Source organism: Stenella coeruleoalba, assembly GCF_951394435.1.
Source record: "Stenella coeruleoalba genome assembly, chromosome: 11".
Taxonomy (NCBI): domain Eukaryota; kingdom Metazoa; phylum Chordata; class Mammalia; order Artiodactyla; family Delphinidae; genus Stenella; species Stenella coeruleoalba.
The window spans coordinates 47978509-47994171 of NC_137157.1; the positions used below are offsets into that span (position 1 = coordinate 47978509).

At 36.4% G+C, this 15663-nt stretch overlaps 1 protein-coding gene across 4 annotated transcripts in view; it reads right to left on the reverse strand.

Annotated features, from left to right (window-relative positions):
* Positions 1-15663, reverse strand: part of NUP107 (nucleoporin 107) — a 45035-nt gene that overhangs the window by 2828 nt on the left and 26544 nt on the right. For all 4 annotated transcript variants that reach the window (XM_079936028.1, XM_079936027.1, XM_079936029.1 and 1 more), the window contains 14 exons: positions 15158-15248; positions 14945-15021; positions 13004-13063; positions 11808-11953; positions 11634-11682; positions 8735-8804; positions 8296-8414; positions 7557-7595; positions 7108-7258; positions 6663-6775; positions 5631-5733; positions 5014-5174; positions 4233-4358; positions 3732-3845 (listed from right to left, as the gene is read on the reverse strand). In XM_079936028.1, coding sequence (XP_079792154.1) covers positions 3732-3845; positions 4233-4358; positions 5014-5174; positions 5631-5733; positions 6663-6775; positions 7108-7258; positions 7557-7595; positions 8296-8414; positions 8735-8804; positions 11634-11682; positions 11808-11953; positions 13004-13063; positions 14945-15021; positions 15158-15248 — 1419 coding nt within the window. The remainder of the gene's footprint in view (positions 1-3731; positions 3846-4232; positions 4359-5013; positions 5175-5630; positions 5734-6662; positions 6776-7107; positions 7259-7556; positions 7596-8295; positions 8415-8734; positions 8805-11633; positions 11683-11807; positions 11954-13003; positions 13064-14944; positions 15022-15157; positions 15249-15663) is intronic.

Consider the following 15663-nt stretch of genomic DNA (forward strand, 5'->3'; position numbering starts at 1 on the left):
ATGGGCCCAGCAATTTGCCACAAGGAAAAGGGAATAAATTGCTCTGCTACAACCTATGATATTTTTCTCATCTGAATAAAAAATCCTGTAAATTTGAAAAATTTGAAAAATTCTGTAAATATATAAAACAGAAAGATTCTTTCCATCAGGGACATGTAGTGCTTTATATGTGAGAAAAGCTCATTAACTGATATGTGTTGATGTGTTTATGTACATATATGTGCATATATGCATATGTACTATTTAGGATAGGGGGTTTGGGGGTGGGGCAGGGTCTCTAAAGAGAGATGACGCTGGAGCAGACTGCTGAAGGAAGGAAGCCATCCATGCAGATATCTGGGGGAAAAGAGCACTCTAGGCAGAAGAACAGCAAAGAGGCCAGAAGGCTAGAGCAAAGTGAGGGGAGAGCAGTAGGATACAAGACTGGGGAGGCAGTCAGGGCCAGCGGATGTGTGATCTTGTAGGTCAAGAAAAGAACTCTGGGTTTTATTCAAAGTGTACCGAGAAGCCATCAGAAGGGTCTGAGTAGGAGAGTCATACCTCTTTGATTTTAAAAGGATTACTAGCTGATCTCTATGAGGAAGGGACTGCGTAAGGAAGAGTGGAAGCAAGGGAAAGACAGTTGAGGCTTCAACTAGAATGTGGTTGAGGCAGAGGCGGCGAAAAGTAGGTAAAGATGAGCTGCCTCCTCCATTCCCCCTGCCATCCCTGTGTGCCACCAGCCTCCAACACGAATGGGCCTGTTCTGCAGTTATGTAAAAAGTGAGGTACAGATGTAAGAGTCAGCATACAAGGCCAGGGCTTTGTTGAACAGCTGTGCCTTGCACATGGTGCTAGCCAGGTGAGTGAGTGGGGGCTGAAATCTAATCCATGCTCCAGTCTACAGGTCATGTGCACTTGGCATGGAATCTATCTGTGTAAGAGAATGGATACCATTTCCTAATTTTTATACAAGTGATATAAGTGCTATCAGAAGCCCTGAATAATTTCCTGCTTTGCTGAGTATGTAAGAGTATTAAGCTAAACTCAACTCAAAATATCATTATTTATCATTTGATTGTTCAAGAAATCTCTTCTTGTTTGGATTAGATTTGAAGACATGATTGAGACTGAATATTGATTTTTAAATGTTTGGTAAAACAAAATGGTATCATTCATAGCCTTCCACTCCTACTCTATTTTTAAAACACTCCAGAGTGTCTGTTTTGTGACTTTCACTATCTTTTTTTAAAATTTATTTATTTGGTTGCTCCGGGTCTTAGTTGCAGCAGGCAGGCTCCTTAGTTGTGGCATGCGAACTCTTCGTTGTGGCATGCATGTGGGATCTAGTTCCCTGACCAGGGATCGAACCCAGGGCCCCTGCATTGGGAGCTTGGAGTCTTAACCACTGCACCACCAGGGAAGTCCCTAATCTAAGATTAATTAATACTTAGAATAACAAAGATTTATGTATAAATAAGGCATCAAGTCTTTTCAAACCTTAAATACCATTTAATTAGCATTTTGCAACACTAAAATTTTATCTTCGTGAGCAGCAGCATGAAATAGAAGAGAAAACCCAAGGAACCTACTAAAGGTTCAAAACTATTTATGAAGTCAGCAGAGTTACTGTATCAGGAATAGTAGCAAATAGGGGCTCAAATCTAGTCTCCTGTCCCTAATGTTTTTGCTTCTGGTCAAAAAGGGAAGCCAGAGGAACTAGAAAAATGTAGTAGCAAAAACCAAAACAAAACAAACAATAAAAAAGGAGTGATGATCGCTTCTCAACCTTTTGGCTAAGATCAAGTGTGAAAAAGGAGTGACTATACTAAGATTCAGGGAATGCAGAAGGGAAGATACCAAACATACTCCTGTGATTTTTCTGTTCAAAATAATATACCTAATATCCAAGAATCCAGCATTTACAATCCTTGGACAGATCATCAGGTCTGCAGAGGTAAAACTGAGTTACTCCATGTTTCTGTCATGCCCCATGAGCAAGCCTCAATGCCTTTCCCTCACACCATTATTACCTGCAGCATCCTTCTTTTCTCCCACCTCAGCTCATCCAAATTTACCCAGTTCGTTCAAGATTCAGTCAAATGCTACACCTTTCAAGCATTCTGTCCAGATCTCTTCCAGGTAGAAGGAACCTTTTCTTTTCCTAAGCTCACAAAATGCTTCATCTGTGCTTTTCTTATGGTATTTATTACTTCTGTAACTGGTTTCTCAACCCAGGCTACACATTAAAGCTCTCCAGATAGGGCTTCCCTGGTGGCGCAGCGGTTGAGAGTCCGCCCGCCGATGCGGGCGACGCGGGTTCGTGCCCCGGTCTGGGAGGATCCCACATGCCGTGGAGCAGCTGGGCCTGTGGGCCGTGGCCGCTGGGCCTGCACATCTGGAGCCTGTGCTCCACAACGGGAGAGGCCACAGTAGTGAGAGGCCCATGTACCGCCAAAAAAAAAAAAAGCCAGCCAGCCCTATCTCAGACCAATTAACCCAGAATCTCTGGAAGTGGAACCCGGTATTTTTTTTTAGTATTTAAAAAGATATTTTATTTGAAAATCATTTCAAACAAACTAAATTACAACAATAGTACAAAGAATATCTCAATACCCTCACCCTTTGTTCAGTCTTTGCCCTGTTTGCTTTATGATTTGCATCTGTATGTGTATCTATAAATACACATTTTTTTAACCCTTTGAGGGCAAGCTGCATAATCATGTTCCCTCACCTCTAAATACTTCAGTGTTTACTTCCTAATAAAGAGAAGTTTCTCTAATATAAGCACAATGCAGTTAACGATGTCAGGAAATTTAACAGTGACGTAATACCTTAACATCACTGACTCAACACTCTCCTTTATAGCATCTTTCTTCCTCCAATGCAGGAGCCAGTTTAGGATCACATACTACATTTAACTGTCATGTCTTTTCAGGACTCTTTAAAAGTTTTTTTTTTTAATACAATTTTTAAAGGCAACATTCCATTTACAGATATTACAAAATACTGGCTATATTCCCCATACTGTACAGTATGTCCTTGTAGCCTATCTTACACCCAACAGTTCCTACCTCCCCCTCCACAACCCCTATGTTGCCCCTCCCTCCCCACTCCCCACTAGTGGTAACCACTAGTGGAACCAAACCAGTATTTTTTAAAAGTTCTCCAGATCATTTAAATGGACAGCTCAGAGGTGAGAACCACTGCTTTATATATGTCTTACTCATTCTACTAGACTTATCTTCATATCCATAAATTGAGTTGAATACATATATAATTAATTTTTAGGTCCAGAACTTTAAAAAATTAGATTTGGGACTTCCCTGGTGGCACAGTGGTTAAGACTCCACGCTCCCAATACAGGGGGCCTGGGTTCGATTCCTGGTCAGGGAACTAGATCCCCCATGCATGCTGCAACTAGGAGTTCACATGCCACAACTAAGGAGCCCACTGGCTGCAACTAAGGAGCCCACCTGCTGCAACTAAGAACCAGCACAATCAAATACATAAATAAATATTTTTCTAAAAATCAGATTTTACTATCCTAAGTGAACATATTAAATACGGAAAAATAGTTTACCCAAGAGTCAAACATTCCTATATTCCCTAACTAGTATTTCAGGTTAAATTATGGGATGTTTAGTTATACGTACAAAGGTTATATAGGATCTGTAGCTGCTCCTATTCAAAAAACTTTTAAAAAAAGACATTATTTTTGCTTTTAGCTATAAACAATGCACACAGCTTACCTCTCTAACATCCACCATCCACCCTCCATCAACAAACAACAAGACATTGTACATTTTCTCCTTCACATCAGCAGTTAGGGCATCCAAATGCCCTTTCCAAATACCATAATCCATCTGAAAAACAAACATAAGGCAGATATATAACAGACTATAATGTATCTGTAAAGTACAGACAGGAATATACATATATGGAACATCATTCTAAAGAGTTGACATTCAGTAAGCCAAATATAAAAACAAACATCGACGGATTGCAGTTCAATAAAACGCTAAAATGTTAACCATGTAAATGAGCACTATTGTCACCTGAAGGTATGTTTCATGTTTGGTTAATTATCTACAGAAAAGTAACTAAAGGGATGGCTTTTTTTCAAAGTAGAACAGTAGTAAGGAAGATCACTTGTTATAACAGGAATATAACTGCTGAAAAAATGATCTCTTTAAATATATGACATGTATTTTTGAGATGCAATAGACATGTCTCATCTATATTCAACTTACTTCATATTTCTTTTCTTTGTGTTCATGAGCCACTTTCTCAGTAAAAGTTGCTTGAGGTGTCAAAGTAGGTTTTTGTGGAGCTGAATTCATATGCTTAAACCACTCATTAAAGGTTTCATGGGCTTCCTAAAATGCAAAATAAAAGAGAAATACAAAACAAAAAACTGTTCACATATGTTCAACAAAGTTTTTAAAAATTTGATTCTTAGAAATAATTTTTCAGTAGCAAGAAGTAAAATCGTTTAATATTTCTTTTTTATACAAAAAAAAATCATGGTGAATAAGTGTTCTGTTTGTGATGTTCACATATTTACTTGTCTGTCTTCTTGACGAGCCTATTAGCTTCTAGAGGGCAAGGATAGAAAGACATCCAGAATTAGTCCTAGAACCTAGCCAATCACTTCACTATTTGTTGAATGAATTTTGAATGAGTATGTTGTTTAGTCACAATACAGAATATCTTGCTTTTTTCAGTTATTGCCAAAAGCAGAAATGTTAAAGTTGAGAGAAGCATTCAAAGAATCTTAAGAAAACATACATTTCAGACATCACACACACTATCTACCATGTGAAACGTTCTTAGTTGGTTAGCACTGATTAGAGGCTCATGCAAATGAAGACCAGGTCTTGTCTTCAAAGTTCTTATGGATCAGTCAGTCCCACAGTCGCAAGGGAGCTAAGATAATGAGTCAATCACCACTTCTGGAAAAACAGTTCAAGGTCTGAGAGTGAATCAGGAAAGTCATCATAAAGAAAGGTTTTGTGGTTTTTACAATCTCACCAAGTAAGCTCTAATGCACAAGTGTTCTCGGATAGCGTTATCATCTTCAGCAGGAAGTGGGCTCTCCATTCCTTGTTCCTCCCACTGGTTATAGATTTCTGCTATTGAATCCTGAGGAATTTTCACAAATACTTCTTTTGCAGCTTCGTGCTTTTTTGATGCTGTGAAAAAGATATACAGTTTTTCAATACACATGGATTTCCGTGTAATGGTTTCTAAAGGAATCAAATTATTGGTTTGCAACTTTCACAGCTACCTGTAACCATTTCATGTCTCAAGGTACTTCTGTTAAAGGTCTGGGTGATCTCTCTACTTAATGGCTGGGCTTTTCCTTATCTCAATGTAACAGTCACAAAAGCATTCATTAAATGCAATTACTTTTACATACTTTTCTGTGTCTTAAAAAAAGGCAATTCAATTTTTTCAAAGCCTTGAGATTATATGCAAAATTGAGTAGGATATGAAAAGTCACTATTAAATATGTTTTGTTTCACAATACCAGCCGTAACAGTGGCTGTTTTGTACGTTACCCTACTGGAAGGGTTGGAAAAACAAACAACAAAGTTCTAGAACAGAACAAAAACTTAAAAAAAATAAAAAATAAAAATACAGCATACCCAAGAATTTCCTCATTATGGCATTGCCTTGTTTTAGTGCTTCCGCCCTCTGTGATGGGTCAAATACCAACCAGTCAATTACATCGATTTTTAAACGGTCCTCCTATTCATTTAATTGGAAAAAAGAAATGTCAACTGTGTTTTTTCTACGATATTCTACAAATTAGTAGAACCAGCTTATGTCTGTACTTCTAGTGAATATTTTCCCTCAGGTTATACAAAATAATGAAAGAAAATAGCTTTTCTTAGTTTATTTTCACATTTAATAGGTCTCTATTAAATTATAGAAAAAACTTACTGGACTGTGAATCTGGAATTATATATGTGATGTCCCACCAACTTAATCATGTAATTCCTTTAAGTGCTACTCTAAAATTATTTTCTTTCCTAGATAAAACTTTCTATTCTTTTCTGAAAATAGGAATAAGTAAGCTACATAAAAGTTACTGATTGATCGGGACTTCCCTGGTGATCCAGTGGTAAAGAATCCACCTTCCAATGCAGGAAACTAAGATCCCACATGCTGCAGAGCAACTAAGCCCACGTGTCTCAATGAGAGAGCCCGTGTGCCGCAGACTACAGAGCCCATGCACTCTGGAGCCCACACGGCATAAACAGAGAGAGAAAACCCACATGTCACAACTAGAGAGAAGCCCACGTACCAAAACGAAGAGCCCACCCGCCACAACGAAAAGATGCCACAATGAAAAGATCCCGAGTGCCGCAACTAAGACCCGACTCAGCCAAAAAACAAAAAAAGTGACTGATCAAGTATCTAGAATAATCTGATGAGCAAAAACCCAATGCTCAGGTTTTTTCCATTAAAGAAACTTCCCTTAACATAATACTACTGTTAAGCAATTCCTTACACAAGACCTTAAGTTTGCTGCCAATTCTTATAACTTGGCTAACAAAGAAAAATTCTTTAAAAAAGAAAGAAGCCAGAGTATTTTAAGGTAGAAGTTCACAAAAGCATAACATGAGGGATTATCAGGAGTTATATAACACACCTCTCTCTTCCCCTCATGTTACCTCAGTAGTGCCAGTATCTAGGGCTGGGGCCAGGTCATGATGACTGAATTCACCATTATCTTTCTTCCGAATATTCTCAACTACGGTTTTTGTTATAGTTGCAATATCCAAATCTAAAGAATTTTTTGAAGAAACAAAAACAAGAATTAATCGTTCACACTAATATCCTCTAAACAGTCACAATGATGTGGTAAATTTGGGATAACACTTCTTTAAAAATATGTAAAATATGAAAGACATTATAAAAGAAAATGCCAAAATTAAAAGATATTTCACACAAGTTACAGTATAGGTTATTTCATTCCTAAAACAGAATTTCACTGAAAACCTCATTCCTTTTCACCTCGTAAGAGAAATAGGATTTAAAACTAGAAGGCTAAATGTTACTAAAGTCAAAATGATAATCTGCCTACAAAGCCCAGTAGATGTTCTCAACCATTTTTACCTGCTTCTTTAGCCAGCTCCAGGCAATGGTGGCGCTGTTCAAATTCTGTAACACCTTCCAAAAATAATGCATACTGGGCAACAGCGAGGTCTTGAGGCAAATGACAGGTATAAAATGCTATGAGATTTGTATGTTTCTCATTTATTAAAAGCTAAAAAACAAAAAAGGATCAAAGTATGTCAATAATTAAACAAGTTCTAGGATCAACAGTGCTTTTTAAAAAGTTCACTTCAAAATTTCAAATATATTTAGGAGAGATTCATACAGATATAGATTTGTGCTGCTAAACAGAATTTTAAATTCCAAAAGAAAGTATTTATGACAATTAAAAGAACTTTATGGATTTTGATGACTCTCCTGCCACTAGATATTAAAATATTATCATTCTGATTTTTGTTTTCATTAAAATGGTAAAAAAATATATATAATTGTGGTTTCTCAAAGTTTACCTGTATGTATGTCTTTAAAACCTCAATGGAAACTTCTTCCTTAATAGGAAATAAGATATAATTATTAAATTATAAATACAACTGCTTATGTGTACCAGCAATATATCTAATAAAAATTCCGCTATGATTTAATGACTTTTAATACTTACCACTGAGCAATAACTACATGCAATAACTAAGTGCTTAGCAAAGTTCATGTATTGCCTTACCCTAACTCTTTGTGGGTAGTTACTATTATTGTTCACATTTTACAGAGGAAGAAACTAAGACCTAAGGAGATTTACCCAGAATTACACAGCTAGAAGCTGCTGAGTAAGAATATGAATCCAGGATTCTTACTCCAAAACCCAAGCTTTCAACTACTGCATCATTCTGCCTTCTACATGTACTCTGACCAAAGTGTTACCATTTAGGACAGAAGAAAAAGAAAAAAGAAAACAAAGGTTTAAGATCTCAGAGAACTTAGTCTGGCTCAGTTACCTTAGCTGGTTGATTTAGAGTTGGGTACTGATGAGGATTAAAGTTATAAATTGTCCAAAATCCAGGTAACCACCAGCATTCTGCAGCCACAGATTAGAACCCTAACAAGTAACCTGCAGTGAATTATCATCGAGTGACCATATGAGACTATGGTCACCATTTCCAGAAAACAACAACCAAAAAGTAGCATGTTTTCCTGACAATAGGTGTATAAAGCATCAATCTTGCAGAGAAGGGTATACAGCTCATTTTTATTTACTTTGGTCTGTAGTCCCAGAGTGCGGAAAAACAAAATGAGGTGAGTCATGAAGCGAAGGAGGTGTCCAGGTAGATTGTTTCTGCTTTTGGAAAGCCATTTGCTAAATTCATCCATCAGACCTATAAGCAATCAAAGCAAAGATGTAACAATAGGGATAAAAATCAAAAGAAGAGATATAAACACTATCCAAGGACATTTACTGTATTCCTATACCACTACCAGTTCACTATCTCATTGTTAAGAACCATCATATAAAACAGACTCTGGATTAAATTCAAACTTTATTTTCTAAAAATTAAGTAAATAGTTGCATTCAGATATGTTGATATTTATAGAGATGACAAAATGTGGTAAGTCATATGCACTGTTTTGATAACTTTTTACAAAATTACTAAAGAAAACAAAGAACTCATACAAGGTGAAATAAAATATATCTTACCATCAATGTCTCCCAGGATAAGGAATTTTTGAACTATATGATAATGTTCTTGATTCTCTTCCAGAACTCTCTGAAAAAGTTTTTACATTTTCCATAAATCTACTATGGTCATTCTGCAGTATGTACTCATTGGTAAGCTAAAAATGTCAACTTTTGAAGGAACATATACAAAGAAAAAGCTGGAGATGAAGGGTCTTAGGAGACCAAAATAAAGTAAAACATGAGAAAGATACTGCCCTTGGAAATATATACTCAAGGCTCAACGTTATCTTTGAAAGCAGAGAATTGCGATAAAACAATTTAATCTCTGTGAATGTTAAGAAACTTTTATTTTTTATATTTTACTATAGTTTTCCTTGGCAGTCCGTGGTGAACCAGAAAAGAAGGGCACATGTGACCAAATCAAAATAAACTGTAAGATTTCCTTCAACATAAAGTGGTTCTTGAAAGCATTCTTTGGGTATTCTCTTCTGCAAATGGCACCAAAAGTAACAAAACCAATCAAAATAGTGATTAGGCACAGAGCAGACAAAATTTACAAGTAACCTGCTGTTGGATTTTTTTCTGAAGCAAATAATTCATATATTTTTGGTCAAATATATTTTGATTTTTATTTGTCTAAATTTTCTTCCAATATTTTTTCTTTTTTACATTCAAATGTTTGCTCCCTCTGGAACTGATTTTAATACATGGCATGAAGCAGAGATCTAGCTTTGTTCTCTTCCAGATGGAAAGTCAATTATGTCCATACCATGTATGTAAATAAACCATCCCTCTTCCTCTGAAAGGAAACGTCATCTCTGTCATCTACAACTATTAAGTTCTCATATATATTTGGATCTAATATGGATTTTCATATCCCGATGATCTATTTATTCCTGTGACAATTCGATACTGTTTTATTGTATCTTTATATTGTTTTATTATTGAGGAAGGCAAATACCCTATTAATTATTGTTCTTTTCTCGCCATTCTCACTTATTCTTCTACTTGGAAATTTTCTGTTCAGAAATAATGCCCCAAAGCATTAGGTTTCAATGTTAATTTTGGAATGGCTGAGATTTATATCAAATCACCTCATCCAGGAATGTGGTATATCTATTTATTTGTGTCTTTCAATAGGATTCTATAGCTTTTTATGAAGGTCCTCAAACCCTTGGTTAATTTTATTCCTGGGTATCTTATAGTTTTGGTCAATAATTTAAATGGGACTTTTGCAGGGAGCTAAATCCTTTTCTAACTAGCTGTAACAATTACAAAAAGGATATGATTTTTTTCATAACTCTGTCTTGAATTTAGATACTTTAAAAATTCTCTTATTAATTCTAGTAACTTACTGCATCTTGAGTTTCTAGATTTACACTCTCATCATATGTAAATGCTCCCCCGTTTCTAAATTTGTATCTATTCCTTGACTTTCTTGTTTTATTTTCATTCACTGGAATCTCCAAAACAACAGACTGGCAAAAAAACACTTGCTAGAGAAAGCACTACATTTTTTTTTTACTATACAAAGAACTCTTATACAATAATAAGGAAAAAATAAAATCCAACAGAAAAATAGGTGAAAGCTCTAAATAGGAAATTAAAACATGGTCAATAAACAGGAAAATTTGCTCAGCCTTATGAATAGACAGGGAAATATGAGAAGAACAGTGAGTTTCTATTTCCCAGCTAATCTGATGGATTAGCAAAAAATAAAAAAAACTGTGATATCTGGGACTAGTGAGAATGCAGGGAAATGGCCACATTAATAAATTACTTGTAGGAGTATGAATTAATTGCTACAACAAGGAAATTAACTTAATATACATATACCCTTTAACCCAATATTCCTGCTTTCAGGAAACTTGTAAAGAAACAGGACTAGTAGATAAGCATAAAAAAATAAGAATAAATAAATAAGAATGTTCATTGCAGTGCTAGAAGCAACCTAAATATCACCAAAAGGGGAATGATTAAAAAAAAGGATACATCATTCTATAGAACATTATATACCTATTAAAAATAATAAGTTAGGCTGTTAAATCTATATCCACTAACTCAAAGACAGTATCATTAAATGGGGGGAAAAAAAGCCATAGACTAATGTAGGTAGAATGATGTGAAAAACAACCTCAAAAACCAAAATCCTATACTGGAATATCTACATTATCTACATATATTTGTAAGATTATGGAGAAGGATATGTAGGATACATATCAATGTTTTATCATCTCAGTGAATGAGAATAACCATAAAGAGGTTGGGAGGAAGTTTTATAAAGGCCTTACTTATACATCTTTAGACTATTTTGTTTCAAGTACATACTTTGGTTATCTAAAAAAATTTTTAAGAACATTACTTTAGGGCTTCCCTGGTGGCGCAGTGGTTGGGAGCCCGCCTGCCGATGCAGGGGACACGGGTTTCATGCCCCGGTCCGGGAGGATCCCACATGCCGCGGAGCGGCTGGGCCCGTGAGCCATGGCCGCTGGGCCTGCGCGTCCGGAGCCTGTGCTCCGCAACAGGAGAGGCCACAGTGGTGAGAGGCCTGCATACCCCCCCCCAAAAAAGAATATTACTTTAAAAAATACTGGATTATTTTGAGATCTAGGAAAAGAAAGTCTTGCTAATTTGCCATTATATATTTTAATTTTTCAAAAAGAAAGGAATAAATTAGCTTACATGCATACCATATATTTAGATGAAACAAATCCTAAACCAAATAAACAGAAATGATGTATCATTTAAATATGCAGTTAAGTTTTTTCTTTTTAAAGAATATCTCTTATATGAATAAGAGGTGAGGAAACGAAAAGAGAATATAACAAGATTTCACATACTTTTGTGCCTTTCAGCTACAGTGCACAATGTAACATTTAGTTTCGTATTCCAGTTATCCTAAAATATTAATATTTACCTTTTTATCAGTAGCTTGAAGTTCTTCAAAAACCTTTTCTAAAGTCCAACTTTGAAAGAAAGAACAAGGAAAGGGATAAAACAACGCTAATAAATAATATGAACAAAGACTACAAAATGAAACTTCAGAGAATACTACAAATCCTCATGATGAAAAACAAACCAACTGACTCACTTTGCCTCCAAATATTCTCTAGGGAGTTCTTCAGTTTCATCTAGAGTTATTACTGATGTCCGGATCTCCTGTTCTACCAGACTGTCCACCATCACCCGAAAGTAGGCCCACACTGTGTCTTCCCAGGTGTCACAGACAGGAAGCAGCTTTACCCCATTCCAAAACAGAAACATGCAGACATAGCCAACAAAAAAGAAAGGAAAAGCAGTTACAGCCACTTATATGGACTGTAAAGTCACTATAATGACATAAGACATTGTGTATTATAAAATATCATACCAAAATAACCTCCTCTCTCCACCCCTCAAACCACATCTCCTTTTTTTTTTTGGCTGCACTGCACAGCATGAGGTGAGGGATATTAGTTCCCCAAGCAGGGATTGAACCCGTGCCCCCTGAAATGGAAGCTCAGAGTCTTAACAAATGGACCGCCAGGGAAGTCCCTCAAACCATATCTTCTAAGAAGTCTGAACTATTATGATTTTTTCCATGATGAGCACACAATAGCATCAATTTTCCATGCTGATATAAGATGGTGTTTCAGTGTTATGGTAACATTCCTCAAAACCGCTGTAAAATGTAGGGGGTAGTAGGAGTTGTGAGCAGCACACACACATGTGTGAGACAATTCAGTCATTGTGCCTTTGTGGAACACTTCTGGATAAAGCTATGGGAACCATAAGTCATCAATAAATGTGTATTGGAATTAAATTTACAATTCTTAGAAACTGAAATTTGATTTCATGTATCAGAACATCATTTGGGGGACTTCCCTAGTGGTCCAGTGGCTAAGACTCCACGCTCCCAATGCAGGGGCCTCAGGTTTGATCCCTGATCAGGGAACTCCATAGATCCCACAAGCTGCAACTTAGAGTTTGCATGCCGCAACTAAAGATCCCATATGCGGCAAAGAAGATCCCTCGTGCCACAGCTAAGACCCAGTGAAGCCAAATAAATTAATTAATTAAAAAAAAAAAGTAAGATTAAAATAAATAAATAAATAAAACATCATCTGGTGTATGAGATACATCAAACTAAGTACCTCAAGTTACTATTCTATTTCATGATTATCGCTATCATTGCTATTCTTAGTAGCTTAAGCTTATACGATTATTATATATGGTTACATATATGACATATATTATATATAATTTCATTCCATAGAAAAAAAAGAATTATTAAAATAAATCGCATACCTGCTTGAGATTCCCACTTAAAGCTGCATAAATTGCTCTCTCATATCTATTAAAAAGCTCCTGAAATATAATGAATATAAATAAAATTGAACTGTTTTTCTTAGTATGTCAACTTTTTCATAATCTGGAAATCTGCAGTGTCTTCTAAAATGAACTTATTTACTCACCTGACAGTTTCTAAACTTTAGTAAAAGATCTAGTAGGGGAATAAGAAGGAAGGACCCCTTAGTTTGATATAGCCAATGCTGAAATCTTCCTGAAAAGTCAAATATCTAAATTTCAAATACAGAGTGAAAGCAGATTCAAATCTAATGGATGCTTTGATTATTTATTATACGCAAATTTTATTCCAGATAGACTCTGTATAGGTGTTTTCCCCTATGAAGTTTCTAAATACCTAATACTACCTGACAGTGACCTAAGAACAACATCCAAACAAGGCACACTCGGAGCCTGTCATGCATCAGTTTGCATCAAATTCCTAAGTAGAATTAATTATGTTCATCAAATTATCCCATTTTACTTCTGGATTCTATTAATGACATTCCTGTTTTCTCATCATCCAAACAAGAGACTTCAGAGACTCTCACTATACAACTGAGTCCTCCTCTGCGTTGTTTCCAGTTTCTGGTCCTGACCATTTTTGTTCTGTTCTTTTGTACTCTCCATATTAACCCAGGGCAGGCCCTTATTACTTAGTGTCTGAATAACTCTGACAGCCTCCTAACTAGTTTCTCAGTCTTTAGTTCATTCAATTTTAAGCCTATTTTCCACTGCCATGCTAATTTTCTTAAAGCACTGCTGTCATGTGCCCTCAAGGTTTTGATGGCTCACCACTATCTATGGTACAAAGTTCCCATTCCTTAGAGCAGCACTTGAGGACCACCACTGCCTGCTCTTAATTTACGTTTTTCAGTCATCTTCTCATTACAGTCAGTTCTGCTACAATGCTTGTTTTGAAAATGTGAATTTGTTCCAATGCAATTGATTTATCAAGGAATGATTTGAACATAATATAAACTTCCCATTTCCTTATGCACAATTTTGTGCACAAGAAACATTAGCTGAATACTGAAAACACCTAAATGAACCAAGCCACTTGGAAATACACAAAACTGACACTCCTCAAACATCTACCAGCTCCCTGGGCTCTCCAGGCGTATGATAAGCTAAATCCATCCACATCAACTGTTACAATTTTGTTTCATTTCAGATAACCTCCTTCTATCACCTCTCAATAACTCACAAGCTGTAACCCTCTGACACCTCATTCCACAAGCAAACTCCAGTTCTTTTTCAAGGTAAACTGCCATATTTGTTGCAGTATTTATGTGTTTATTTAACAGTGTGACACTGTGCTATTTTTATTAAGTTTTTAACTTTTTATGTGTCACTGGTGGTTTTTAAGTACTGTGCTCTTAATTCTATTTTCCCTAAAAGCCCTGTGGATTTTCTCCACAATTTGTCATGCTGTAGTGATTTTTAGGAATGCGTAGGTGGTGTCATGACAGAACCGACTATATTTCCTCTTGTGAGGATTCTGCTCCAACCTGGTAAACCTACCTTCCCTTGACTTTTCCCAACCTAGGCATCCTACCGACAATTCCTTTCTCTGCTTTTCAGGCCCAACAACTCAAATCCTAGTAATTTTTAAAAGATCGGTTCAATTCTCTTTGGAAGCCAGCCCAGTGCTTATTCTGTGACTTCATCTGCTACCTTTTTTTGTATTTTTGCCTTATTTCAGTGCTTAATTCTTAGTACTCAGTGTGTCTGAATAACTCTGATTCGTAAAGCCTGCCCTGTTCTTCAGTTTGATTGGAAGTTCTTCAAAAACAGGAACTTTAGTCTTAAACTACTCTCAACATTCCATAGCATCTTCAGCAGGCCTTCAGTGAATTATGAGTAAAAATCAGTATCAGTAAATATTTTATTATATCTTACATCTTCTGCCATTCTCCAACAACTTATTTTCCAAATGCATCTATATGGATTCCCTTCAACATGTTCTAATTCTGTTCCTATAAAACAGTAAAAGAAATAAAGTTTATAGCTTAAAATGAGATCTCCTAAGTTCAACAATTTCTAAAAACAAAAGCTATACTTCACAAAATTGCCATTTAGAGCTAACTCTCAGAATAAAATCAATTAAAATACCTCCGTTAACATTGGGGTCATGATAGAGCTTCCAGCCTTCAAGTGTTGCAGCTCTCCATGCCTGACCACAGCGTTTGCAGAGTCGTTGTGCCTTTAGAAACAAGAAACAGTGATTGGTCATATAACCAATGCAGTACTAAAGAAGTACTTGTGCCTTATAGAAAAGTACAAGCAATTTATGAGGATCAGATAACTTATGGCATAGATGTGACAAAGGATGGTGTAGACAATCAGTAATGGCGTTTCACTTCAGCCATATGCATGTCTTTCTGTGGCCTCTGCCCGCCCGTGGGCCTGCCTGCCTGCCTGCCTTCCTGCCTTCCTGCCTCCCTCCCTCCCTCCCTCCCTCCATCCCTCCCTTCCTTCCTTTCTTTCTTTCCCTAATAATCCATTTGCTCTTTGATTCTGGGCTTACCACTAGGTGCCCACGGTGCCCACAGGCATGTAATTCTGCTAGAGACAAATGGGCTAAAGAGGCTGATGACCCTTGATTTATGTAAAAGTAT